The sequence below is a fragment of the Sinohyriopsis cumingii genome, chromosome 16 (genome assembly GCF_028554795.1).
Source record: "Sinohyriopsis cumingii isolate HCF-2022 chromosome 16, ASM2855479v2, whole genome shotgun sequence".
Classification (NCBI taxonomy): domain Eukaryota; kingdom Metazoa; phylum Mollusca; class Bivalvia; order Unionida; family Unionidae; genus Sinohyriopsis; species Sinohyriopsis cumingii.
The window spans coordinates 62,088,219-62,115,732 of NC_142976.1; the positions used below are offsets into that span (position 1 = coordinate 62,088,219).

Genomic DNA, 27,514 nt, shown 5'->3' on the forward strand with positions numbered 1-27,514 from the left:
TATGGCATGAGTAAAATGTAAAATGAACACCAGGCTGTTCCTAACTTACACATTATTGTCCCATGATCCAACTACTATGGTCTTGCTGTCTGGCATCACTTGACACGATGAAAGAGCCTGAGACAAAACAAATACAATGAATTTTCATCTCAATAATGGCTAGTGATAATCTCATTATTTAGAGCACCCATCCAACACATCTTGAACCAAAATAAACCATCATACTTTATTCCTATCAACCATAAATCTGCCATTATGACAATGATCTAACTGATGCAATGAGTTTTAGCAAAACAAATGGGACTATAAAACTGCAAAACATCTGAAAACAGTAAAATTTTCTGTGACCTAAAAGTAAAATTCTCTTTGACATATGTTTGAAAAAAGTACAACGATCTTTGACCTATGTCTGAAAACAGTAATATGCTCTTTGATCTTGGTCTGATAAGAGTAAAATTGTCTTTGACCTAGGTCTCCTTGATGTAAAGTCTCCAACCATATTTGATTTTGGTCCATGAAGTTTTTAAACAATTAATAATCAGAAATAAAATTCTCATCAAACTGAAGGACAATGTTAAGTCAAGCAGGGGCTACAAGTTTAATTCAAATGAGATGTTATAATTTTAGGTCAAACACAGACTAAAACTCAAACAGGCTATCATTTTAAATCAAAACAAGGCTATAATTTTAAATTAAACAGGGGCCATAATTTCATTTTAATTTTATTAATAAATGTGGTTGGAATCAAGCAAAATAATGTGAATGCTACATTGTTTGAAAGACAGTGAAATGTCTAAGCTGTTCAAGAACCATAACTCTGTAAAATATAAAAATCTAATCATGATAGAAGTTATCTGGACCTTTCTCAGATGAAGCTACACAGTCTGGTTCAAATCAAATGGACAATATGAATGTTGGAATGTTCATATCCCAGTGGAATGCCCATTCTAATTCTTTCACATCTTTGTAAATTAAAGTCACCTTCAAATTCATCCACAACCTTGTTGATGTATGCCTTCACTATATCTTTAATTGGAATCAAACAAAATGTGAGAATGTTAAAGTGTTAACAAGCAACAGGAATGCCTATTCTAATTCATCAAGGACTATATCTCTGTAAAAAAAAACTCAAAACAAAACTCCTCATCTGATACCTTGCAGAGGTGCAACTACACAAGCAATTTTGTTGAATTGAACAGAAAATTTTAATTCTTCCCAGAGTGCTCACGAGCCAATGGGTTTCCCATTCTAAGTCAAACAAAGGTAATAAAGGTCACAAGCCAATGAAAATCCCATTCTAAAAGTCAAACAAAGGTCATAAAAGTCACAAGCCAATGAAAATCCCATTCTAAAAGTCAAACAAAGGTCACAAAAGTCACAAGCCAATGAGTTTCCCATTCTAAGTCAAAAAATGTCATAAACTGTGCAAAAACTTGGTCATCATCAACTTCATCCAAGATTCTGCTGAGATGAAGTTTCCCAGTAAATTTGACTGAAATCAAACAAAAATGTCAGTGTTCACAAGTCACTAGGATGCCTATTCTAAACTCAGACAAAACTCTTTTTCCTGTTGACATGAAGCTTCAGACCAAATCTGGTTGAAATCAATGTAAAAATTTGGATGCCAATGTTCAGAAGGTAGTGTATTAGTATTGCCATTGCTAAGATGACCAAGGGCCATAACTCTAAGAATGACGTTCGCAATGGACACATCAAAACTCATCTGAGCTGTTGTTGAGATTAAGCTTCAAGGCAAAAATGTGGATACTAGAGAGTTTACAACTCTAACAATAAAATGTGGATACTAGAGAGTTTACAACTACAACAATAAAATGTGGATACTAGAGAGTTTACAACTCTAACAATACAATGTGGATACTAGAGAGTTTACAACTATAACAATAAAATGTGGATACTAGAGAGTTTACAACTCTAACAATAAAATGTAGATATAGCGAGTTTACAACTCTAATAAAATGTGAATATAGAGAGTTTACAAATCTACTAATAAAATATGGATACAAAGGAGTTTACAAGTCTAATATTAAACTGGATTCTAGAGTTTACAAGATGGATTAACTGACAAAACGGACAGAGACCATTTCTATGTGAGGCAATGGCATGATAAACATCCAAATCTATACTATCATTGTCATAGCAAGGCAATGGCATGAAAAATATACAAATCTATACTATCATTGTCATAGCAAGGCAATGGCATGATAAACAGCCAAATCTATACCATCATTATCTTGGCAATGGCATGACAAATATTCAAATCTATACTATCATTGTCATAGCAAGGCAATGGCATGACAAATATACAAATCTATACAATCATTATATTGGCATGGCAATGGTATTACAAATATCCAAATCTATAGCATCATTATCTTGGCAATGGCATGACAAATATCCAAATCGATAGCATCATTGTCTTTGCAATGGAAGACAAATATCCAAATCTATAGCCTCACTATCTTTGCAATGGCAAGACAAATATCCAAATCTACAGCATCATTATCTCTGAAATGGGAAGACAAATATCCAAATCTATACTATCATTATCATGTCAAGGCAATGTCATGAAAAAAAATCAAATCTATACTATCATTATCTTGGCAATGGCAATGACATGACAAATAAGTAAATCTATACTATCATTGTTGTAGCAAGGCAATGGCATGACAAATATCCAAATCTATACAATCACTATCTTGGAAAGGAAGTGGCATGACAAATATCTAAATCTATACTATTATTATCTTGGCAAGGCATTGGCATGACAAATATCCAAATCTATACTATCATTATTGTGGCAAGGCAATGGCATGACAAATATACATTTCTATACTATCATTATCTATGTAAGATAAAATGTTCAGATTTCATGGTTGCTACAAACCATGAATTTAAAGACCCAATGAGAAGTATTTTCACTGTGAAAACAATAGCACTATTTTCAATTCCACAAATTTAAAGACCTAATGTGAAGTATTTTTACTGTGGAAACAATAGCACTAGTTTCAAATTCCATGAATGTCAAGACCCAATGAGAAGTATTTTTACTGTGGAAACAATAGCATGGGTTTCCAATTCCACAAATTTAAAGACCCAATGAACAGTATTAATATTGTGGAAACAATATGACTACTTACGAAAACCAGCAATACTTTTCAAAATCATGAATATAAAAACCCAATGAATATTTTACTGTGGAAACAATTGCACTAATTTCCAAATCCAAGAAATTTAACCCCTCAAAAAGTATTTTCACTGTGGAAACAGCAGCACAAGTTTCCAAATCCAAGACTTTAATGACCTATCAAACAGTATTTATACTGTGAAAACAACAGCACTGCTTTCCAAATCCACAAATTTAAGGACCCATGAGCAATGGCCTTTCTTTGCAAACAAAAGGACTCCTTCCCCAATCCATGAATATAAGTATCCAGACAATTTACAGTCTTGCAAAACCATGAACATTTATGCCCACCAAAATAAATATATTCACAGTTTTCATAACATAATTCTCTACTTACTAGTTTCCTATATAGTTGAACTTCTGCTCTGTTTTGTCTTGGATAGTTGTACAATTAAAAGGTACTGTACACCTTGTATTTTATTTACTGTATTTTTTTAAGTGTTCAGTGCTATTAGGGGCTTTACCAGAATTAAATATTTTGATTCAACAAACATTACATTTTTATGGGACCGGTCAAATTAGAACACTTAGAACAGTCTGGATGACCCAACCACCCATACATAATTAAAGTTCCTTTAGCCCCCTCCCCATGCCTTTAAATCTAACACAGATGTTAGGAAAAACAAGTGAGGTATATAACACTGATAATACTCTATCATGTGCTCTTGACATTAAAAAATAAAACTGAAATACTCACCATACTAGACATGGTGACACTCCTAAGCTGTCTCTGCTCTTCTAAAGAATACATCTTCAATAGACTGTCTGCATTGAAAAGGAAGAAAAGTACACACTGTAAACAACCAAATGTGGTGAAATTATGTCCCCTGACTAGCCCTGCATTATATGTAGTGGAAACAAGATACTATCATTATGTTCATTAGTGATCTCAGCCCTGAAGTTATGACACATAACACGTATTTTATAGATGTAGATAAATGTACAAAGTTTCATCCCTCTTTGAAATTCTCTGCCAGAAGTTTTACAAGATGGCAATGGGACTGAACCATAACTTTTCTCATCATTAGCAAGAGTAATCTCCCTTGCAAATGATATGGCAACAGCATCATAATAACCAGAGTACATGTTGTCCCATGACCTTGACTTTGAAGACTGGACATCAAGTATGGTCTGCAACATAACCTTTAAGTAATGAAAAGTAAGTGTACTGTGTGTTATCAATATATTTGAAATGGCATAATAATATAACAGAAGGATACAAAGTGACATAAGAACCAATACTCTTGAGTCAATTTTGTTGTTGCTGTTGTTGTTGTGGGTTTATCATCATTTTTTCAGCACATGATAGGCTATGAGAGTATAACTGGAAGAGGAAGAACCCAGCAAAACTCCCAGTAAAAACCAACAACCCACAGGAAGCTAATGGCAAGTTTTTTTCTCATACAAACATTGGCCAATTTGTAAACATGCATGTTTTCTGATAATAACTGCAATATGTATTAAGTTTCAAATCAATCCAATGAAAACTGCAAGAGCAGTTACAGTCACAAATGTATATCATATACTGCATCCAGCTAAGGGCAATAACTCTTAAACAAATTAGTGGTGCATAAAGATGTGTGTGTGTCTGTGTGTGACTTGGATTTTTTATGTAGCTTTAAAAAAAAATCAGTCATATCACTACTATGTTTGCAGTATGGCAGTTGATAGTAATATTTAGCACTGGGGCATCATGCCACAGACATATATCATCATGTCCCACCCAGTCACATTATTCTGACACCAGGCCGACCAGTCTGAACACTAACCTCTTAATGCTGAGCACCTAGCGAGGCAGATGTTAGTCCCATTTTTACAAGTCTGTGGTATGACTCAGCCGGGCTTCAAACCACGACCTACTGAATCCAATGCAGATGCTCTAACCAATAGGCCACTGGAGCAGTCTCAAAGATTTGTCAGTATGTGCATCTTTAAATGATGCATATAAAATGTGGCAGGTTTCAATAAAAAAAAACAAAGACAAGTTGTATTAATAAGATCTTACACTGCATGCAACTGTATGACAATAAAGGACAATAACTCAACTTTTAGGACAATCCACCAACAATGCAGGACTAGTTGCAGTGTCATACACTGCATTAAGTTAAGAAAAAAGCATAATAACTTCAAAAAACAAATTGCAAGAGCAAAGTGATTTGTCGATACAAATATCTTCCAATAACAACCATAGTATTTATCAACTTTCAGGGCAATTTATCAAATACAAAGGCACTCAATGGAATTGTTAAACATTGCATTAAGATAGAAGATAAGCACATCAAAAATTGCAGAAGCAAAATGATTTTTTGACATCCACATCTTCATGTGATTACCATAACATTATCACCTTGCTAGGCAATCCGTAAAAAACAGTGGAACTATTGCTACTAATGAGACTAATTAGCTACTTTAAACTACAAAAAAGGGCAATAACTCTAGCAAACCTTGCTGCTGCAAAGTGATTTATTGATACTAAATGTACATCATCTGGTGATTATCATGTTTTATGGCCCACCATCAAAAATTGCAGGACTAGTTGTGCTAACTAGATTCTGCTATTCACTGCATTTAGCTATTAAACAAAAAAGGAAATAACTCTAAAACAAAACTGGGAAGCAAAGTTATTTGTCAATATGTTCTTTTTCGGGCGATGACCAAAAATTAAATATTTAGCAATCCAACACTGTGGGCCCAGATGTGCTATCAAAATTGTGCAATAACTCTTACAAACTTCAGCAGGTCAGTTGGTAGTGTCGGACTTGTAATCCATGGGTCTCAGGTTCTATGCTGACCTAATCCAACCTAGGTTGACTAAGCATTCTAGAGAAAATCACCTAACTCCCAATTTCTCATCATCATGTAGCCAATAAACATGCTAAAGTGTCACTAAAACCAATAAAATGAAAATCAAAGCATGTGACCATAACATTTGTCAAGTTTCATGGCAACTGATAAAAAAACTGAGAAATTATCATCATGAACGTCACTGTACCATAAGGAAGGATGGATTGATTAATGGACATCCTCCAAAAGGCAGTATATAAAAGTTTATTTTGGAAGGCAGGATATTTAACAGACATGAATTGAAATTACTTGTAATTTTTACAATCCACAATGTCCTGTATCAAAGCATAACTGATTGTTAACTATTATTTTTTTACCACATGAAGACTGTCCCTTGAATGTCAGGACAGTATGATAAGTAATGCAATGTGCAATCTATCATCACATGTTTAGTTCAAGGTCAGTGTTGTTCCATTGGTGCCAAAAACAGCTGCTGCAATACATCTTTGGACCAGGTACTGTATATAAACACCCACTAATCAACGACAGTAACTGCAGTTTGTTGTTAAGACCTAAATGTCCCAGTTCAGTCTCATCTAACATTTTTCAACTCCTTTAGAACATTGGTAATTTCAAAATTGTCCTTTGTAATCTGCTTCTAATTTTCACTCTCCTAGAAATAAATCCAACAGGTTTATACATGTATACAGGCATTAATCCTACAGTACTTGTCAAGTTTGCAACAGTGAAATTTATCATTGGCAGTTATACAACTTAAACAGTGTCATAAATATTTGAGTATATTTAATGAAGAGAGGGCAGGATTTCAAAAACTAATGTAATGAAGTGCAAATATAATGATAATATAAATGAAATGACAATGTAAAGTAAAAGGAAGAAACTTGCTGTTCAAAGATTCCCCATGAGATCTGCATTAACAATTTTCAAAAAATATTTCTTTAAAAGCATAACATAAATTGCAGATTGTTATTGTAACAGTCAGTATTGTTCTGACATAGTGTTAAACCAAATCCATATATTCATACATACTGTGAGATGATGCAAGAGACATAACAAATAAAAAACATTAAACTAGAGATATTAAAATAAGTTCATAAAACTGAGATTATCTTTTTTTAAAACCATTGTTTGTAAATTCTGCTTCAAAAACTATAATCATTGTCCACCCCTAGAAATCAGATTTGATTGTTTGATAGTCAGGCTTTCAGTAACCTTTGAGTGGCAGCCTCTATTAGCACAGATCATACATCTAATTACCCTATTAGCACAGATCATACATCTAATTACCCTATTAGCACAGATCATACATCTAATTACCCTATTAGCACAGATCATACACCTAATTATCTTGATTAGCCACTACAGCATATTAAAAGCATACAAACAACTCATTAATACCTAGACACATTCACATGGAAAGCTATTTTTTGGCTAACCATGACTAACAGAAATTTTAAACTTGGTATTTATGAAATTACTGTATTCTTGATTATATACAAACCCTGAGAGACAGAGAAAATACATTTTCCATCGGGAGATTGTTTGATATCTGTCACAACACTGAAAAGTAAATAAACATTTTATATAAACATTATATATATATATATATATATATATATATATATATATATATATATATATATATATATATATATACACACACACATATACACATATATATATACATATATATATATACATATGCATATATATATACACATATATATACATATACATATGCATATATATATATACATATACATATATATATATATATATATATATATATATATATATATATATATGCAATACTTGTCTATATCTTTGCTAGACAAACATGTTGACAAATATAATATATATATATATACACACACACACACACAATATGTGTATACTGTTTACACACACACACAACATGTGTATATGTATGCTATTGATCAGGAAGCTTTACTGTTTGCACAACAGCTTTAAACAAAATTGAAGGGGCAGTCATGTTCTGTTCATTGAAGAAAAAAAATCCAAGAATTCAAGATAAGATAATTTCTGTTTTAACTGCTGAGTGTTAAAGCCATCTCTGATATTTCTGAGCAGTGAAAAGATTTACAAATTAGCTTCTGCAGCAACCATACTGGATGTAAGAGTCACACCATTTTGTTCAGTTGTTGTTGTTGTGAGGTTTAACGCCATTTTTCAGCACACGATAGGCTATATATGGCGGCCAGTATTAATGGTGGAGGAAGAACCCGGGAAAACCCCGGAAAGAACCACCGACCCATGAGAAGCTACTGGCAAGCTTTCTCACATACCCATATTGGCTGAATCTTAGACTCGAACCGACGCAGGCAGAGGTGAGATGGCAGTGATCCGTAACGAAGAGCCATTTTGTTCAGTACCAACTAGAAATTATTATTAGTATGAAAATCCTATGTGAATCCATTTGGAAGTAGCGATAACATGATTTTCAAGATAACCACCATGGTTGTCATACTTGGATGTCAGATTGACATCATTTTCATTTTGTCCCATCTAGACACAAGTCTTCTGGTGAAAACCTCATGTCGATAAGACCCTCCATCCAAGAAGAGTAGCCATAACAAGATTTTTCTGATGGCAGTCATCATGACTGTACTGGATGTCAGATTAGCACAATTTCTTCACATCATAACAAGTATTCTCAAAACTGATAAGACAGTTCATCTAGGAGGAGTAGAATGAACAAAACTGTCAAGACTGCAACTGAGGCAGCCATACTGGAGGTCAAATCAGCACCATTTTTATTTGGAACCAACTAGACATCATAAGTCTTCCAGTGAAAGTCACATGCTGATATGACAATCGGTTCAGGAGCAGTAATGATATAATTTTCAAAATGGCTGCTGTGGTGGCCATATTAGATGTCAGATCAGCACCGTTTTCATTTTGGACATCAAAAGAAATCTTTCAGTGAAAAGCTCATTTCATACGACTTTCCATTCAAGAGCAGCAGCAACAACCAGATTTTCAATATAGCTGTTGTCTTCATCATAACGGATGTCTGAGTGGTACCATTTTCATTTAAGACCAACCAGACATAGTAAGTAACCTGGTGAAAACCCCATGTCAATATGACTTTCTGCTCAGGAGTAGCAATAAAAAGATTTTCAAGCCACGGCAGCCACATCAGACTGGCACTATTTTCATTTGGGATCAGAAAGATATTCAGGAGGAGTAAAAATAACAAGACATTCAAGATGGCCTCAGTGGCAGCTGTATTGGATGTCCAAGTGGCACCATATTTTTTATTTAGTAACAACTAGACATCATAAGAAACAACAAGATATTAAAGATGGCTGCTATGGTGGCCATTTTGGATTAGCACCTTTGTCATTTAGTACCAACTACACATCACATTAAGTCTTTCAGTGAAAACCCGAATGTGGCATGACCATCCATTCAGGAGTAATACTGATAATGATTTTTAAGATAGCCACCATGGCAGACACGATACTGGATGCTGGAATGGCACTACTTTCATCTGGGGCCAAGTAGACCAAAAAATGAATGTGTGCATAAAGTTTCATGGTAATCCTCCAAGTAGTTTAAGAAAATCAGCAGTGACAAACTAAAAAGTATAATGGTTGGTTATACAAGAGATGACAGATGGATAGAGGATGGAGGACAGACAATAGTGACAGACAAAAGGCCATCCCATAAGCTTTTATGGTCTATGGTAGGTGGGCACAAAATATATTTAAGGTGAGGATCTGTGTGTATGTGTGTGTGTGTGTGTGTGTGTCAGGGTGAGAGTGGGAGGATTATAATAGAAAAGTGAAGTTATTTGCCACAAAGTAGCACAACTGTAACCATGAAACAACTCCTCAGGTATGATATACATCTTAATACATAATAAATGATGTAATATATTTTACAATATATATTTGTCTGGAGACTTTACATGATGCACACTGCAAACATGAACCTTTCAGGCAATACACATGATGCAGCAAAATTTTGGATCTAAAAGTATGGCAAAAGTTTGGGTGACCAAAACTAATTGAAATCTTCAGATGCTAGACTGGTACATAATTTTCAGCAAGCAGACCATACTCCACAGCTATGTACTCTTGTACCTCCATTAAATTAAAATATATTTACTTGTTGTGTTGATCTGGTCAAAGACATTCAAAAGAAAGTGGAGAGAAAATATGGCTTTCTCAGTAATTTTTTTTATTATTTCTTTGCTGTATTGTTGTTGTTGTTGTAGGGTTTAACGCCATTTTTCAGCACAAGATAGGCTATACATAGCGGCCAGTATAATTGGTGGAGGAAGAACCCTGGAAAACCCCGGGAAGAACCACCGACCCACGAGAAGCTACTGGCAGGCTTTCTCACGTACCAACGTTAGCCGAGGCTGAGACTCGAACTCACGCAGACAGCTTTGCTGTATTGTAATGACACAAGTTTTATGAGTTGTATTAATAAACTGTCTCTGTTCAATGAATCACCATAAATCTGAATTTCATGGACTTCAGCCAATACATATATCAGCTAGGAGAAAAAACAGTGATGAGCATAAATGAAATGTTACACCTCTATTTAATCATCAACTTGTCTCATGCAAGGCAAGACCAGTCACTACTAATCAACTTGTCTCATGCAAGGCAAGACCAGTTTCTACTAATCATCAACTTCTAATCATCAACTTGTCTCATGCAAGGCAAGACCAGTCACCACTAATCATCAACTTGTCTCATGCAAGGCAAGACCAGTCACTACTAATCATCAACTTGTCTCATGCAAGGCAAGACCAGTCACTACTAATCATCAACTTATCTCATGCAAGGCAAGACCAGTCACTACTAATCATCAACTTGTCTCATGCAAGGCAAGACCAGTCACCACTAATCATCAACTTGTCTCATGCAAGGCAAGACCAGTCACTACTAATCATCAACTTGTCTCATGCAAGGCAAGACCAGTCACCACTAATCATCAACTTGTCTCATGCAAGGCAAGACCAGTCACTACTAATCATCAACTTGTCTCATGCAAGGCAAGACCAGGCACTACTAATCAATTTGTCTCATGCAAGGCAAGACCAGTCACTACTAATCATCAACTTGTCTCATGCAAGGCAAGACCAGTCACTACTAATCAACTTGTCTCATGCAAGGCAAGACCTGTCACTACTAATCATCAACTTGTCTCATGCAAGGCAAGACCAGTCACTACTAATCATCAACTTGTCTCATGCAAGGCAAGACCAGGCACTACTAATCATCAACTTGTCTCATGCAAGGCAAAACCAGTCTCTTATAAGCTTACTTTTCATGCCTACCAATGGACTTACTCTTTATGGAGGGAATACTGACTGTTAAGCGTCATCTTACAGAAATCTTCCAAAGTGGGCAATCTTGTTGTTATTTCGTTGGTGTCTTCTTCTTCTATATGATAGTGGAAAAAGAACAAAAAAAAAATACAGTTTAGGCAGAAGATTAAATAGTTCTTAATAATAACAATGCATGAAAAATTTATCTTGTGGATTAAAATAACTGCAAATCAATTACATTAATACATTCATAGTTTCAAAATTGTCTATTGCACAATTGTTATAAGAAAATAATATACCATATATGTTAACTGATAAGTCATGTCGAGCTGCACACTGCATAGATGTGATCTGCTCTTGCATAATGTGCAGGCAGATCTGGGTCTATGTTGCTAGATTTACTTCTAAAAAACTGTACAGACCCAGATCTGATTGTGCCTTATGTAAAGGCATATCTAGGTCTATGCAGTTGGACAAAATTTATAAGCGAGTATATACAGTAAAAGCGCACATGATAAAAAAGGTCGTTACATGCAGTGATTTCATTACTATTTACGAATTGGGATATATAAAAAAACCCACAAATGCCGATAATTCTGTGCATCTAGTTTCTCATTTACTGTATGCTTCTTCAGGCATAAAATGTCTGAAAGAAACGGATAACGTCTTTATATTTTAAAATCTCAATTACATCACTGACATAATGTCATGACTGATATGCATGATCATAATTTTATATATATATATATATATATATATATATATATATATATATATATATATATCAAAGACTGAAAGATACACGAGTCTCTAATGAAAACTGAATCAGTAAAACATACAATTTTATTTTTATAATCGATATACAACAAATCAATTTTTATTAATTTTATAACATTTTATATAGTGCCTTGGTATTAAGGTCATTAAGATAAAAAGTATCTAATTTATGAATCAATACAACTATGTATATATTTAATTGTATGCATGACTCTATTTTATTATTTTACTGATTACTATTTGCGGAGCACCAATTTTCATGGTTTTTGTGAGTAAGCCAACCCAAAGATTTAAAGTTACAAAAGGATATAAAACAAGCTGATATTCAAAGCTCCTTCCCAGCTATTTGCATTGGTAAAGAATCATTTGTTTGTTTATTTTGCTACCAACACTATCTTTAGTACTGCAACGTATTGAATATGATTATATATTAGGTTACATCTGTAGATGAGGAACGACGTATATTACCTATCACAAATTCACATGCAAAACTGCAGAAATGTGAAAGTTCTGTAGTAAGATGTCAGATGTAGTAGTATAGTAGTAATAAATGCTGTTGTTGTTGTTGTGGGGTTTAACGCCATTTTTCAGCACATGATAGGCTACACATGGCGGCCAGTATTATTGGTGGAGGAAGAACCTGGGAAAACCCCGGAAAGAACCACCAACCCGCGAGAAGCTACTGGCAAGCTTTCTCACATACCCACATTGGCTGAATCCGAGACTCAAACCCACGTAGGCAGAGGTGAGATGGCAGTGATCCGTAACGGACAACACTTTAGACCACTCGGGGCCCCTAGTAATAAATGCAAAATTACTCAAAGTTTTTGTTCTTCTTTACTTTCTTAATCAAATACAATATACATTTGTAATAATGCATTTTCATGAAAACCAGATACAATCGCAATAAATTTGGTAACATATGAAAATTGTGACAAATTTAAAGTTAAAAGAAAAGAACACAGAAAACAATGTTTTCCTTTTTTAGATATGTATCCTTGAATAATGTTAGTCACTTTTTATTAATGAAATTGTCCAACATAATGTATGGATCATGAAAGCAATAAATATTTATTACTGCAAGTGGTTGAGACAAATAGTGGTAGGATGCTGTATGACAGCAGCCACTATCGATGATCTACTTTGAAAAGATCAAAGAGCACTACCACTTTCTATATGGGGCAGTGAGTCATGTAAGGTGTTCACTTGGTATCAGAATCCAGTCACACACAAAAAACAAGTAAAACAAAAAAAGGACTGCTCTGAATCAGGCACAATCAAGCAGTAAATTTTACTTAACGTTTCGAGCTGACTGCCAACTATCAACACCACTATGATAGCTGCAAAAGTGAAACTCAATTTCAAGAGAACTGTTTATGGAAGTGATGGAAATTTTGATTTAAAGAAAGCTTTGTTTGCTATCACTGACTCTGTTTCTGCAACCAATCTCTAACTGTCAAGAGCTTTACATTTTAATAATAATGAAAAACCTAAATGCAATCTAAATTAAGCTCTTCATGCATTACGTAACATGGTCACATTAAGCCTGGATTGCAAGATTACATTAACTTAATGTGGAAAAGAGTTATCATTGCTTTTAATTTAAAAAAAACAATGAGTTTTAAATTCTGTAATAAATCGACAATGCTAAATGTTTCTTCAACAACAAGTTGCTCAGTTTTGGAAATAATGAGCTCTATTCATCACTACCCTTCAGTTCCCATATTTTATTCTGGCAACTGCCATAACGTTAATCTAGTTCAACCATGAAAGATCTTTATTGTTGTTGTTGTTGTAGGGTTTAACGCCATTTTTCAGCACACGATAGGCTATACATGGCGGCCAGTATTAATGGTGGAGGAAGAACCCGGGAAAACCCCGGAAAGAACCACTGACCCACGAGTAGCTACTGGCAAGCTTTCTCACATACCCACATTGGCCGAATCTGAGACTCGAACCCACGCAGACAGAGGTGAGATGGCAGTGATCTGTAGCGGAGAGCGCTTTAGACCACTAGGCCAATCAGGGCCCCCCATGAAAGATCTAATTACAGCAGTAGATTTAAACTTCTTTGCTTGTAACATACATGCAAAAAGGATGTCAGCGTTTTCTCTGATTAAGAATCCGAGACTCGAACCCACACAGACAGAGGTGAGATGGCAGTGATCTGTAATGGAGAGCGCTTTAGACCACTTGGCCAATCAGGGCCCCCCATGAAAGATCTAATTACAGCAGTAGATTTAAACTTCTTTGCTTGTAACATGCATGCACAAAGGATGTCAGCGTTTTCTCTGATTAAGAATCCATGCATTTATGCTAAGCATTTATGAGGAATTGCTTCACTTTAAAATTTACCGATAAAACCCAATTACTGCAGTAGGCACCAAGTCTGTTTGCTTGAAAACACATGGAAATGTCCCTATCACCTTTCACCTTTTATTGAGATAAATACATTGTCACTTAATATTTTATGTTGGTTTTATTTTCAAATGACAAATCCAAAAACTTAAGTACCCATGAATATACGTTTTGAATTTAACACAAAACACGCTTATGTATTCTAAACCCCGAGATAAGTTAAGAACACACAAATATGTATTTGAACCTAAAGACAAAATTAAGAACCCATGAATATGTATTTTGAGCCTACCACAAATCTAAACTGATTCACAGCATTCTAGTCTCTTGGAAAGATAATATGGGGTGGGGGGTGGGGTAATTAACTCCTATCATTCTTGTCCATACATTTCTATTTTGGTTAGGTCACTGACAAACATTTAGATAAAAAGATATCTAACACACGACTCCAGTGTACACAGGAAACATGCTCACAAAGAACTTGAATTTTCAGAACTTCTTGATAAAACAGAGCATTAATTACTTATTCAATATGAGCTATGCATTTATTTCCTCTTTAAACCAATCTGAACCTAACAAATTAACAAACGTTGGGGTGGGCAAGGTTAATCCATCAAAATGAGGCCTTCCATTTATTAAAAAAAATAAAACTCAGATCTAACCCACCAAAAACATCTGTGCTCTTTTGGTGAAGTTTTTCACTGTCATGGGTCACACCTGAATCACTTGTGCTAGAGAGTGACCTTGGAATACCCCGATTTCCGTAGCGATGTGGATGAGGCTTAGTGAACAGTTGCTTTGGAATCTGCCCAAATTCCATGATTTGTACCTCTAGACAGGCCCTTTCATTTCGATCAATGATACTTTAAAAGATAAAAATAACAACAATGAAACCAGATATTTTGCAAGCTTATCTTTTTTCTCAAATGTATCTTTTCCTTGCCAGCAACTCTCAATCTGGTGACTTTTAAATTCAGCTTGAAATTTCAGCCAATTACATCTGAGAATTCACTTTTTAATGGGTATCAACTTAAGTAATTTTTTCAAAACAAAGCATTTTCTCAGATACCTTAAAATTTGTGGATTCTGAAAGGGTTCTATTGTTTCTACACTATATTTGTTATTTATAGGGTCTTTGAATTCTTGTTTTATTGAAAAACATGAACATTTGTACCATATAAAAACTGATAATTCACAAGATTCTATTTATACTCAATTAAGTCAAAATTTAATTTTTCATTTATTCATTGATTCAGCAATTAATTACTAATATAAACTTATGTGTCATTTTTACACAGAATTACAAACTTACTAATTATCAAAGTGTCGTTAGGATCTGCTGCAAATAACTTTGATATTTCTGAAGTATCTGGTAATGTTGGAAAACTATAAATTCAACAAGTGAACTGCATTAAAGCAACATATAAATTCACTTATAAGTCCTAATGCAAACACAGATGCTGATCTGACACTGCGTAATGTGGCAAATGATTATACCTGTCAAGGTCAACAGCTCCTTCATATGTCAAATAGTAAAACACTGTAAATAAAAAGTTATTTGGTAAGTTCATTAAATGCAAGAATGTGTTAATATTGGTACATCAGTTTTATACAAATATTACCTCCAAAGATTTTTAAGAGAAAAATGAATGAGATATGGCTGACTAAATAATTTAGCATCAAATTGTTTGCACAATTTTCTTTTATAATACATTTTAAAATCAAAATCAAGATTTTTCCTGACTGCTCCAGTGGCCTAAGTGGTTAGAGCATCTGCCACTGATGTAAAAAGTCGCAGGTTCAAACTCCAGCCAAATCATACCAAAGAGTTATAAAAATGGTACTAAGCATTAAGAGGTTAGTGTTAGGACTGGTCAGGCTGGTGTCAGGATAATGTGACTGGGTGGGACATCATGCTACATGTCTACAGCATGATGCCTCAGTCCTAGACATCACTATAAACTGCCACACTGCAGACGCTGTTAGATATGACTGAAAAATTGTTAAAGCTACGTTAAAAATCCACGACACACACACATACACACAAGATTTTCCATCAAATCTATACTTAATGTATCAGATTTTTGAAAAAAAATTATTATTTCTGAAAGTTTTCTACCTATAGCTGAAAAGTTACAACTGCATTTCTGGCAATGATGACACTATGACTGTAATCTTTCTAAAAGTACCTTATATCATAAAATAAAATTCCATACTGATTCAGTATATTTTACAAACTACAAACATGATTTTGGTAACAAAAGCTGTAAAAAAATTTCAAGGGGGTTTGGGGGTCCTCGATTGGCAGTGCCGACGATCTGGGGGTCCAAAAACGCATTTTACACTCATAAAAAACTGCTCCTGGTGCAATTTATGATCGTAAAATAAACCAAAATTTGAAAAAACTAATAAACTTACCAAAAATGTTCAACTTTACTTCAATAATTTCACAATATTGTCCAATGAATTTGTTCCCCAATATTACTGATGCTGACATTATTTCATGTGCATGTCAGTGTTCACATCGTAATTAAGTCACAATAATTTCTAAATTTTTGTAGCAAATATATTATACTTCTCTCTTTTCATAACAAATCTGTAAAATAAACACCCAAGTACATTATATCCTCCTATATGACAGACTGGTGGACGAGGTTGGGGAATAAAGGAAATTTGTCCATATTTAAAAAATCAATCAGCTTGACTGATGGATAAATAAATGAATGATGACAATTAGCAGATTAAACAACGTCAATATGCCTTTTACATTTTTTGTTTTCAAAACCAAATGCAGCTGACACAGCTAATTATTTCAAAAGATGATTTTACATGTCTAAATGTACAGAAATTAGTGCTTCTAAATACCATTGTTTGCTTCCATAGCAGCAGGACCCTTCTGTTTGTATCCGAAAATCAGGTCAATCCAGTTGTGTATCTGCCGAGACACATAATCACTCTCTAAAGCTTCACTCATTTTGGCTACATAGTCAGAGGGGCCTGAAAAAGGTGTAGCACTTCTCTTAAACAATGTCCAGTATAAAAGCCTTATTTAACCGTGTTTTTGTTAACTTCTGTTCTATTGTTCTGTGGTTAAACCACTTGTCTGCATCATTTAAGGCCTGGCTTTGATCCTTTCAGCTTGCCATGCAGTTGTCGATGGTATCCTATTTATGTTGAGTAGGTTTTTATCTATAGTGGGAATACCAATGCTTCTGGTAAAATAGGTACATTTTAGTTTCTCAACAAGTATTGGGGAAAAAATACAAATGATTTTATAACCTCTTATTCAAGATAAAAGCATGTTTTGTCATTAGAAATAACTGCACTGTCAAAATCAAAGCTTGCTTTGTCATTACAATTCATGGCATTGTCAAGATCAAAAGTGTTTTCTGTCATTGCAAATCATGGCATTGTCAAGATCAATGTTTGCTTTGTCATTACAAATCATAAAATTGTCAGGAATAAAGCACATTTTGTCATAAATCATGACATTGTCAAGATTACAGCATGTTTTGTCATTACAAATAATGACAATGTCAAGATCAAAGTGTGTTTTGTCATTTCTAATCACACCATTGTCAAAACCAGAGCCTGCTTTTTCATTCCAAATCATGACATTGTCAAGATCAACCAAAAAAAAGACAATTAGGTTCATTCTCTTGCATATGTGAGGCTTGTTCATTGATAGCAACTTGAAAGTGCTGAGTGAATTTTTTCACACCGGTTCTTTGTCATGTGTTCATAAATCCCATGACCCTAAAAATTCATCTGAGAATTAGTAATTCTAGTTAGAGTGACATGGTACAATGCCCATCATGATACTTAAACTAATCCTAGTTAGAGTGACATGGTATGAAACCCATCATAATATTTAAATGAATCATAGTTAGACTGACATGGTACGGCACCCATCATGATACTTGAATCAATCATAGTAAGAGTGACATGGCATGACATCCATCATGATATTTAAATGAATCATAGTTAGAGTAACATGGTACAACACCCATCATGACACTGAAATCAATTCTATTTAGTGTAAAATGGTAAGACACCCATCATGATACTTGAATCAATTCTAGTTAGAGTGACATCGTACGACACCCATCATGATACTGAAATCAATTCTATTTAGTGTAAAATGGTAAGACACCCATCATGATACTTAGCTTAATCCTATTTGGAGTGACACGGTAAGATATCCATCAAGAAAACATTAATTCTGTTAGGTGTGACAGGAGACCAATGCTTGTCAGTGATGTTAGCTTGTTGTTTTAACTGTACATATAAATTGGTCTCATTTGCTAGTCTCAAACGTAGTGTATTCTACAAAATAAGAGTAGTTCACTCGTTTTTTTGTGGAAAGACCAAAATCAACTGGCAATTTGGGATTGGTGAGAAAATTACACTCTTGAACTTTGTGATGACCACAACTTTGTCAAACCTCATTTTCAGTGTTTACATGGAGACAAAGATCACTAGATAAATCCTCAGTTCTTGAAAAGTCCACTTCTAATCATACACTGATCTTTAAGCTTACCAAATTTTGTTTCTAGCCTCATCAATCATCATATAAAGGAAAATGGGTGTCATAATTAATCATTAGGTCAAAAAGAGCTAAATTTGGAATAATGCTGAAATATCATGAACGTTGGTGTACTGTAATGTTCTCAACTGAAACCCTCATGACCACAACTAAGCTGTAAAAAGAATTTGAAAACTGAGAACCCTTCAAGTAAAAAACACTCAGATAAATTTGATTTTAAAGGGTTTTTGTAACGAACAAATTATGAGCATAAAGTTTAATAGTATGCCCTCTTCAGCATCATTTGTCAATATCATGAATCAATGTTTTTCATGTACAAGTATATGTCCATTAGAAACTGAAATTCAAAACAAAATAATCAGAAAAAATGTGCACAATTATTTTTAGCTTGACTTTGCTTCCATAAAAATGATAATTTCACAGTAAATCTGAAGTTGGGGGATGGGATTTTTATGATCGTGCTCCTAGATGAGACTCTGGATATGACATACTTGTTCAACATCAATGTTACAATACATAATACCTGTCCAGGAATAGATGATAATTTTGTTTTCACATGAAGAAAATTTGCAGCAAATGATGGTGATAAGCAGATATAAGAGGACTAACATAATATACAGCTGACACGTGAACAGAATAATACCTGAAGCCCATGGAGGCAGCTCCACATCACCCACAGGACGGCCATCTTGCCTAATGCCAAAGTTGGAAATCTGTAAAAAACAAAAAGCAATGAGTTGTAAAATATGAGCTGATTAACAGATAAAGTAAAAAAAGTTCTGTTTAATTGTGCTCAAAACCATTATTTGAAAACTGCATATAGCTTTCCCTTGGTATAACTCCATTATAACATGAATCTGGATATAAAACATGGTACTGCTATGGCAACTACCATATTATAACAGGGATCAGTACATAATACAACCTGCAGTGATGGACACCAACTACCATACTATATAACAGGGTCCAGAACATAATATGGCCTGCAGTCAAGGACACCAACTACCATGCTATATATAACAGGGTCCAGAACATAATATAGCTAGCAGACAGGGACACCAACTACCATGCTATAACAGGGGTCAGTATGGCCAGCAGACAGGGACACCAAGTACCATGCTATAACAGGGTTCAGAACATATGGCCAGCAGTGATGGACACCTACTACAGTGCTATAACAGGGTTAAGAACATAACAAGGCTAGCAGTCAAGGACACCAACTACCATGCTATAACAGGGTTCAGAACATATGGCCAGCAGTGATGGACACCAACTGCCAAGCTATAACCGTGTCCAGAACACTATAGGTGGCACTCTACAGTTTCATATTTTGCATAGGGTTAGGATTTTAAAGAAAAAGAATTTCCCCGACTTTCCTCACTGGTTATACTGGCTATTTAAAAAAGACCTTGTATATCTTAGGTATAATTCAAAGAACCTTTAATTCCCTTTATTTTGGTGTATGATTGATGGGTGTACTATGAGTTATAGAGTATACAGCTTGACCTTACTTCAGATGTGCACCTTTCAAAAAAGTGCTAGCTCTACTTGGTCATTTTCACTTCCTGAACTTCAGAGGTAAATTGTATAAAAAAGAGCCGATAACTTTTTTACATTTTATATATTTGGTAATTCATTCATTGCACTTTCAGAAGCTGGTATTGTCTAGTCTGTCAAAATTCATTTTCCCTATTTTTAATAGCTGCTATGTATAGTGTACTTTGGACTAATTCAGGCTGATTTTTTAGCACAAGGGAGCAGTCATTTTCGTTAGCAGTGTGCTTAAATCATGTAAAATTTCCAAAAGTACAATATCCAAAGAAATATCATCCACATTACATTAATGTAGCATAGAGGTATGCCAACATTCTCTCCACTGTGCATGTTTTAAATGTGAACTACTTCACCTTACGTACGTCACTCTCTCAAAAGTACATATTAACTGGTGAGCGCCCCCATATGGCCAGCAGACAGGCACACCAACTACCATACTACAACAGGGGTCAGTATGGCCAGCAGATAGGGACACCAAGTACCATGCATTAACAGGGTTCAGAACATATGGCCAGCAGTGATGGACACCAACTACAGTGCTATAACAGGGTTCAGAACATAACAAGGCTAGCAGTCAAGGACACCAACTACCATGCTTTCACACGATACAGTACATTTTAATGCCAGCCTTGATGGACCCAAACTACCATGCTATAACAGGGGAGAGCCAGATCTACTGTCCTTTCAAAAAATGCATTCTAAGATTTCAGATGAATGGCATGTGTGTGTGTGTGTGTGTGTGCATGAATGAATAAGTGTGTAGCATTTTACTGCACCTCACCACAATAGTGGCAATATTGTTATATGGGGTGTAACAAAAGGTAAGGGTTAAAAAAATGTTAACATATATAATGAGATCAAACAGAAATCACTTATTATATGCATAAAGGTAACAAATAACCTAAAATATATATATATATATATATATATATATATATATATATATATATATATATATATATATATATATATATACATATATATATATATATATATATATATATATATTACTGCAAGGAAGTGGCAATTAAGAAATAAATTGTAAGGTAATCAAAGAACATGCAAAATAAATTAGTGTCACTGAGTTTGGATTAAACAGCTATCAATTAACACATCTAACAGAGAAAAAAAATAGATGACACTCAAGTATACCTGAAATTGTTCACCAGACAGACACACAGTTATCTGAGTCAAATACTGAATCAGCTGGCCAGGAAATCTGGGTTAAAATATTTAACTACCAGGTAAATTTCCATCTAATAAGGTTAGAACATGTCAAGAATTGTTTCCAGGTCATTAAGGTACTTATCACTTTAGTACCTGGTAATTTCATCACTAACTGGTGTTGAACTGACAAGAACCAATTTGAATATCATGAGGAATAAAGCCCATCTAAATCTGACCGATACTGGAAAATACATTTTAACTTCAATTTTTAAAAAAATTAAATTTGAGTAAATATTGGCATTATTAAAAGTTATACCCCCTCCCAAAAGTTAAGCAATGAACAATGATCCTTTTATGAAAACATCAGGATCCATTGTCCAATCCATAAATATGAGTCATGACAAAAATATTGTTGGGAAATCCATGTAAACTGAATCACACAAAAAATGATTTCACAGTCTACTCGAGTGTTAACCAAGTTAATGAAAAATGATGAAGCAAGCAATGATAGAAACAATTTGTGCATGTCAAGTAACAATACAAAATATCTCCTACTTTATGTACAAGTCAAGGAAGAAATATTCATATAGATTATGTTCAGCTATCATCAAAGGTTTCAAAAATTATTATTGCAAGATACCACAATTATGTCTTTTCTTAAAGCAATAGTATATGTATATGTATTAGGTTCTATTATTTCATATTTTACATGTGAAATATATAATTAGACACATTGTCATTACGTAAATGTATTTTGATGGAATTTCATTATTATATGGTCAAATGAGAACAAGGTTTTGTATCTGAAACATCCAATTGTATTTCAACTCTAAAAACATTTTTGTAATGACTTATGGAAAAAGTCCAAGATGTGTCAACATTCAAGAACATTCTTTTTAAAGAGATCTATTTAATTTTTTTCTTCTTTACTACTGACTTGTTGATATTAAATCTTTGTTAATCCAAACAAAACTGGTGAAAATGAAAGTTTCCACATTTTTTGGCTTTTCTCTGTACTCCATGATGTGATAAATTCAGTCTTCCATGACTTTATTTCGTCTTTTACTTTCAGAAATATTTTCATACTTTCACATGATATGTTAATGTTAGAATTCACTGTCGATTAGGATGGCATTACCCCTGAATTCACTAGGAAGTCTGCAGGCCCAAGATAAAATTCAGGAATTAGTTCCTTGAAGTCTGCAGCACCTGTAAGGCAGTTTTCCCATGTCTCTCGAATGCTGAAAGACAATGCAAAACAATAAGGTACATATCCAAGTAACTGACTGTACAAGCCTATTATACAAAGGATTGTGCATAACGTTTTCTTAGAGTTAAAATATAACAATTCCCATCAGACAAGACAGGAATATTAACATTTCTGGTATGCAGTAATGTTGTGCCAAAGTTCAAGTTATATGCCTTTCAAACCCCTCCAACTTCTAATCTTAACGCTGATGCCACCACCACCAAGAATTCCACTGCAAGAGTGTGTGTGTGATTTGGATTTGGTAGTACTTTGCCAGGGTTCGAACTCACAACCATGCTATTGCAAGAAAGACCTACTGACATCTTGAAACTTTACTTTTCAGAATTTCTCCTTCCTCTATTTTATAATGCCAAAACTGGAGAAAATGAAACAAGAGGCCCTAAGTAGGCCATATACCACTCATCTGTCTTACATAACTTAAAAGTTAACCATTTCATTAAACAGGATTGTTGTTGTTGTTGTTGTGGGGTTTAACGCCATATTCAGCACACGATAGGCTATACATGGCGGCCAGTATTAATGGTGGAGGAAGAACCCGGGAAAACCCTGGAAAGAACCACCGACCCACGAGAAGCTACTGGCAAGCTTTCTCACATACCCACATTGGCTGAATCCAAGACTCGAACCGCCACAGACAGGTGAGATGGCAGTGATCTGTAACAGAGCACTTTAGACCACTCGGCCATTCAGGGCCCCAAACAGGATTGTGTAGTCGTGTTAAAATCATCTTGCAAACTATCTCTTAAACACTGTATCATGTTGATTTGACCTATTTTACTATATCCAAATTTGTTTTAAATTTAAAGATGAAGGCACAATTAATATGCAGTCCTTTGCTTACAATCAAAGTTATCCAAAATAATAAATCCTGCAGATAAAAAAATATGGTGTCAAGAGTGGCAAGAAGACTAGTCAATCAGATGCAAGATCAAGATGCAATCTTGCTCATGAGTGTACCAGTCCAAGAGCTTGATGACAAAAGCATTTATTCCACGTATGATAAAAGCTAGATAATAAATACAATTTCCAGGGTATTTACAAGCTCTGCTAATCAAATGCAAGATATGTGGATCTCACTCATTATCAAACCTATCCAAGATATTGATTATATGAGCCAAGATTTCAAGCAGGATCAAAACGGTATCAGAAATATGGCTTCTAGAATGGAAACAAACTCAGCCAATCAGATGCAAGATCAGTTTATTAATATACACGCATTTCACTCATTTTTAAACCTGTACAAGATTCTGATGATATAAGCATAAATTCCGAAGTTGATCAAAATCTAGTTTGTATTATGTCTCCAACGCATTAAGCTCAACTAATCTGATGCAAGATCATTCATTAGTATGACGCATTACATTCATCATTCAACACCATTGAAGATCTTGATATAAGCATATACTCAAAGTCGGATCAAATTCTGATAAGAAATATGATCCCCAGAGAAGTAACAAGCCATGTCAATCTGATTCAAGACCAACTCGTTAACACCCAGGCACTTCACTCATTATCAAATCTATACAAGATCTTGAAAATATAAGATTTATTTAAAGTTTTATCAAAATCTGATCAGAAATATGGCCACCTGAGAGGTAACAAGTACAGCAAATCTGATGAAAGAACAACTAAATCATAAGCATGCATGTCACTCATTACTGAATCCATGCAAGATCTCGATGATATAAACCCCATTGCAAGTTTGATCAATAATATGGCTTCAAGGTGGGTAATGTGCTTATCCAATTATATGCATGATCACCTCTGTAGAATGCATGGATCTTGTTCACTATCCAACACATTCAAGATTTAATGATATGAGCCCATATTCCAAATCTGATCAAAATCAGATCAGAAATATGGCCTCTGAATGACAACAAACTGTAAAAATAACCTCAATAATATGTGTGGATCTCACTCATTACTGAAATCATTAAAGCCCTTGATTATATAAGCATATATTCCAAGTCTGATCAAACTTGGAATTAAAAAAATTATGGCCTCCAGACTGGTCACAAAGAGATGGCCAATTGTGTGCAAGATCACTTCATTAATGTACATGGATGTTGCTCATTATCAAACTCGTCCAAGATTCGGAAAAACAATATAAACCTATATTCTAAGTTTGATTGAAATCAGATCAAAAATTGGACTGCAGAGTGTTAACGTGCAACTGTTGATAAATGGATGTAACATGAATCATAGACAATGTATGAGAGACACAGGGCCACCTTATAAACGCACATGTCCTAACAGCTAAGTGAGCTAAAACTATGATGCAACAATGTTCTGGACAACTAACGATTTCTAATGGAAAATTTTCACTAATTCATAAACAAGGTCAGCTCTTGAACTTAAATTTTAGTAAACATCTTGTTTGCCACTTACAACCATGACAAAGATCAGGTAGACATTACATGACAATAGTCAGATAGGCCAAAACTTTTCTCTCAATCACGGACATAGGTCAAGCATGTAATACAAATTAAATACATGTATATAAAACAATTTACTCTGAAAATTAATAACACCAACTTTATCCTAAAAGTTTTGTATCTTTATTCAGAGACTGACAGGCAGGCAGAGAGTGATGGTTTTCATGGCCTTTTTTTTACTACCACACATTACCATCACTTTGAGCCATTTTTGCTTATTAAAATCAGTGTTTTATGTACTGACATTTACCAAATGTATCATTTTGCTTCAGTAAGTAATACATACATGCCAATATATGTTAAATTGCCTGAATGTAACACAATTATAACAATGTCGGAATGTAACATGATTGTAACACTGTCTGAATGTACTATCAAACCGCATGTACACTGGTTGAATTTCATGCATGTATATACAGTCTCAAGTCAAGCTGCATTGCGGAAGCACTGAATACACATTCTATTATGTAACAATTCATCATATGGTATACATCCTGTTATGTTACAATTCATCACACAGTACACATTCTGCTACAAATATAAACATGCTATGGAAAATATAAGTCACTTCCTCGCTATTATGACAATGGACATTGCAGTAAGATCCAAATCTGTTGCTTTTCAGCTATACATGCAAAACTCACAGGATCCAAGTTTATTGGTTACTTTTGTTCTGCTTCTTTTCCTTTCCCTCTTCAGCTATATGAACCCCATGAACTTATTAATATAATGTTAACTTAAATGTGAAGTTTACTTTTGTAAGGAATTTTTTTAAGGAAATGCTTGTTTTTGAATACTTACTTCAAATAGACCAGTTGCCAGAGTAAAATGTATGTTTTTGACAATACTTCATCAAAATACACATTAGGAATACATCTACTAACTCAGAAAATCCATCTGAACTAAAAAGACATTCATCATGTCTTTTGATTTGTTTTAGTAACAAAAGTGCTAAAAGTTGTCTGCTTGCCAAGATAAAAGCTGAAAAAGAGTGATCTCCCCTTGAATGAAGCTCTTGGAACACCAAATCTGTAAATGACCATTTGAGTGGTTATGAATGCTCTTCCATGGATGAAACTGCATGGGTGGACTTCAAAGGGTGTGCAAGTATTATGAGTTGACTAGATATGCCTGTCAATATGGTGTTATGTCTTTTAGATATGCCTGTCAATATTGTGTTATGTTTTTTAGATATGCCTGTCAATATGGTGTTGTCTTTTAGATATGCCTGTCAATATGGTGTTATATCTTTTAGATATGCCTCTCAATATGGTGTTATATCTTTTAGATATGCCCGTCAATATGGTGTTATATCTTTTCATGCATTAAGTCAGTTTGTTGTGCATTAAAAATTCATTTTTAAAAACAGATTGGCATAATTACTGTTGCTGGGTAAGATTCTTTTACATAGTTATTTCAAAGAAAAAAAATCATTTTTTAAAAATAAATGTTCGTTAGAATCACATGGAGTCTTCCTGAATTTAATATTACGATCATTATTCTAATTACACTAACTCAGATTGCAAAATGTGCTGCATAACTACTGATGTTGATATATCTGATACAACAGTGTGATCTGTTTTATAATACATACAGCAAAATATAAATTATCAGGAATTACTGAAGGACAGGAGAACAGTTAAGGATAATTGAGAGTCCTGATAGCTGGATATGAATTTATACATACTTCACGTCTAAATTGCTCATCTTTACCAATCACTGCCATCTCACCTGTCTTCATGGGTTAGAGACGCAACCAATGTGGGTATGTGAGAAAGCTTGCCAGTAGCTTCCTGTGGGAAAGTGGTTTTTACTGGGGGGTTTCAGATTCTTCCTCTTTCAGTTATCCTGACCAACAGGTAATGCCTATCAAACACTGAGAGATGGTGTCAAAACCCAAAACAACAATGACAACATCAAATACCAGGGGGTCACATGGAACCTGGAATGACTGCACTTTATCCATCCCTTTTGTATTTTTCACACTGTAATGTTCCATGAGGATTTGCAATAAGTTATAATTACCTGCTTTGTAATAGAAAAACAAAACAGCAAATGTTAAATACAAATACATTTCTGATGCAAAAAT

The 27,514-nt window shown here is 34.4% G+C and overlaps 1 protein-coding gene across 2 annotated transcripts in view; it reads right to left on the reverse strand.

Annotated features, from left to right (window-relative positions):
- The window catches only part of LOC149780552 (protein FAN-like), a 104,284-nt gene that overhangs the window by 32,730 nt on the left and 44,040 nt on the right, over positions 1-27,514 (reverse strand). For both annotated transcript variants that reach the window (XM_089937585.1, XM_089937584.1), the window contains exons 15-23: positions 22,859-22,961; positions 19,643-19,712; positions 17,319-17,450; positions 15,951-15,993; positions 15,120-15,316; positions 11,340-11,433; positions 7,512-7,570; positions 3,903-3,970; positions 50-117 (exon numbers count right to left, since the gene is read on the reverse strand). In XM_089937585.1, the coding sequence (XP_089793711.1) occupies positions 50-117; positions 3,903-3,970; positions 7,512-7,570; positions 11,340-11,433; positions 15,120-15,316; positions 15,951-15,993; positions 17,319-17,450; positions 19,643-19,712; positions 22,859-22,961 (834 nt within the window). The remainder of the gene's footprint in view (positions 1-49; positions 118-3,902; positions 3,971-7,511; positions 7,571-11,339; positions 11,434-15,119; positions 15,317-15,950; positions 15,994-17,318; positions 17,451-19,642; positions 19,713-22,858; positions 22,962-27,514) is intronic.